The 3,004-nt window shown below is 50.9% G+C and overlaps 1 protein-coding gene across 1 annotated transcript; it reads right to left on the bottom strand.

The window, feature by feature from the left end:
* Nucleotides 1-1,645: 1,645 nt before the first annotated feature.
* On the bottom strand, nucleotides 1,646-2,589 carry LOC119270910 (anther-specific protein SF18-like). Its single transcript, XM_037552921.1, has one exon. It carries the CDS (start codon nucleotides 2,415-2,417, stop codon nucleotides 1,923-1,925), a length of 495 nt encoding a protein of 164 aa, XP_037408818.1. The 5' UTR covers nucleotides 2,418-2,589; the 3' UTR covers nucleotides 1,646-1,922.
* Nucleotides 2,590-3,004: the final 415 nt, after the last annotated feature.

Below are 3,004 nucleotides of genomic sequence, written 5' to 3'. Positions count from 1 at the left end.
AAAAGAATGGAGAATGAAAATCCCAATAAGTGTTGTCAGATACTCCCATCTTGATTTTCACGTGGCTATGGAATCCAATCATATGCATGCCATGGACGATTCGATGCTCTCTCACACACACTTTTGTTCCGTTCCGGTTAGCAGAAAGAAAATGTGGTGCGTACGTATGGAGCTGTACAGTACTCACGCACACAGTAGCTTTTGGAGCGCACGCACCAGCACCACCTAACGACGATGGACATGATCGATCCAGGCTCTCTCTTTCCGGCCGTGAATGCCTAGCTAGCTAGCATCCAATCCAATAGTCTTTATTCGCTTCCTCTTTTTCTTTCTTTCTTACCATGCGCGCGAAACTTGGCGGAAATTACAACAGTGCATGCATGCAAGGCCACCTGCATGGAACCCCACGCGCTAGCTAGGCAGCTCTCAAGACCTGTCCACTTTGATCATCTCATCGAGACATCGGCCATATGCCCCGGTCTGGTCTACATATGGAAGTGCATGTACACGCAGTGAAAAGGTTAAAAGAACAACAGCGAATGCTGCTAGTACATGCTTTGATCCGGCCTTGCGTCGGCCGGTGGAAAGTTCAAGTCTGCCAGAGGTGATCGCTTGGTCTGAACGACTGGCCAGCTCGTCGACCTGATCGAAAGAGTAGCTTGCGTGCAAAGGTAAAATTGGACTTGAGTACTCGATGATGTATGACTACGTAAGACGGCGGGATTAGCAAGCGAGCAAGCGAGACGGCCGGGGCTAATTATCGTCGGCTAGTTTGACCAGCAGACAGTTGCCCAAATTGACTGGCCGGCTAGCTAGCCTCGTGGGTGGTGTGATGTGTGTTAGTAGTTGCGACGGTACATATGGCCGGTGCGGTGCGGTGCGGTGGACACGATCCAAGCACCAAGAAGCCAACGTTCCTACGTACATGCACCAACTTCTTCTTTTTTTGCTAGAAAAATACACCCACTCTTGGACACGTACGTATGCATGTACGTACTCGGGCTCCAAGCATGATGCATGGGATGCTCCTCTCCTACTCACTCAGCATGACAGTATTTTGTTTCCTCTACCCAAACTCCAACGTAGCCAGCTGTGACCTGCCTTTCGCCTTTCCTCTTTTCTGATCGATTCCTTGCTTGTCCCGCGCCATCATGCCGATCGATCCATCGATCAGCGACGATCCACACGGAAACTTTCTTGCAACACACAACTTTTGGGAAGTTGCAAGTCACGGGAATCGACCGGCCCGGAGAAAGCGCCTTTCCACGTCAACCTCACACCTCGCTAGCTAGCTCCTGGAAAACTAGCTAGTAGCTTTTCAACGAACCGACCGACTAGATCGATCAGCTAGTAGTACTCGTACAACGTAATGTATTATTGTTAATTATCTCAACGTATGTGGTGCACCGATCAAACTAATTTTGTCCATTCTATGTACAAGTGAAGAGAAACGAGGCCAGAAAATGGCTCATTCACTCGTGCCAGTCAAACAAGCGAGTAATGATGCACATTTTGTGAAGAAATGTTCGGTCCAAGCGTAGTACGCGAAAACAGTCACTCCCAACACGGGAAAGTAATAGCAACGATCGAGTATATATGCCACTACACGAGTACATCAATTATAACAAGAAAAAGGATGAGGCACTGAGGAAAGGCACAAGATTCTTGCGATCACTAGCCACATATATTATGCTCCCAAGAAACTATAGCCAGCAATATATAGTCGCTCCACTCACTACCCAAAAGCCAGCTGAGCAATGAACCAATACACATGAGTTGATGAGTACGATGGGTGATCATACACATAAATATTAATGGTGCCCCATTATACATATGGAGTATATATCAAGAATAGACTACGAACGGGAAGGAAAAATGTTGGAGTGCTAGCTAGCTTAGCTAGTAACTGATGGGTGATCATACTAGTAACCGACGAGGGCAGCAGTGGCAGTTACGGCGGCCACCAAGCAGAGCGCGACCGCCGAGGCGCTGCCCCTGGTCGCGGACGAGGACGGCGGGGACCGGTAGTACCAGGGGTACCACGGCAGGATGGGGTTGGGCGGCGGTGGCGCAGGCCCGAAGTTGCCACCCCCTCCTCCGCCTCCGCCACCACCACCTCCCCCGCCGGCGGGAGGCTGGTAGAAGCCGGGAATGTAGCCCCCAGAGGGCGGCGGGTAGCTCCAGGACGACGGCGTCGGCGGGGAGTTCCCGGAGGACGACGGAGGTGGGTACGCGTAGCCGGAGCCGGAGCCGGACGGCGAGGAGGGTGGCGGCGGGCAGTCGGCGCTGGAGGCCGGGGGCGTGGGCGGCGGCAGGAGGCACGGGTAGGGGCAGTCGGCCGGGTAGGTGTCGGCGACTGCGACGTCGAGGAGGAGCGCGGAGAAGACCAGGATCACGAGCAGCCTGTAGGACGCCATGGCCGAGAGCGACGGGAGTGCAGTGCGGTGCTGAGCGTGTGAGCCTGTGAGAGAGATGGCAGTGGGAGTGTGGCTAGCTAGCTGGTGCGGTGGTGTGTAAATGCGGGAGAAGTGGAAGAAAGTGATGGAGACGTGAGGGGGAAGAAGAGGAGAGGGGAGGAATGGTCTTGGGGTTGGGTGGGCTTATAATTGGAGAGGAGATGGAAAGGGAGAGTGGTTTGTGTTGTTAAGTGTACCTGCTAAATGCATGCTAATTGATTCCAATTATGGATTGTGTTGGTAAAGTAATGCTAGTTAACTCCAAGGAACCTCAAGGAGTAGTCTCAGGGCATCTCTCCAATCTAGACCGTCAAAACGCATGTAAAGCGTCTGGACGGTAACTGTTCCTAGGCATTTCGCCATCCAACATAGTATTCCCTTCATCCATAAATAAATGTACACCTAACTTTTCTCCTAAGTCAAAGTCTTACAACTTCAATCAACTTTATAGAAAAAATACCAGCATTTATGATACTAAATTAGTATCAGTAAATCTATTTTGAAATATGCTTTCATAATATGCTAATTTGATGTCATATATGTTACTA

Source organism: Triticum dicoccoides, chromosome 3A, assembly GCF_002162155.2.
Source record: "Triticum dicoccoides isolate Atlit2015 ecotype Zavitan chromosome 3A, WEW_v2.0, whole genome shotgun sequence".
NCBI lineage: Eukaryota > Viridiplantae > Streptophyta > Magnoliopsida > Poales > Poaceae > Triticum > Triticum dicoccoides.
Note: the sequence above shows the minus strand (reverse complement) of the source record. Positions and strands in the feature narration are given on the sequence as shown.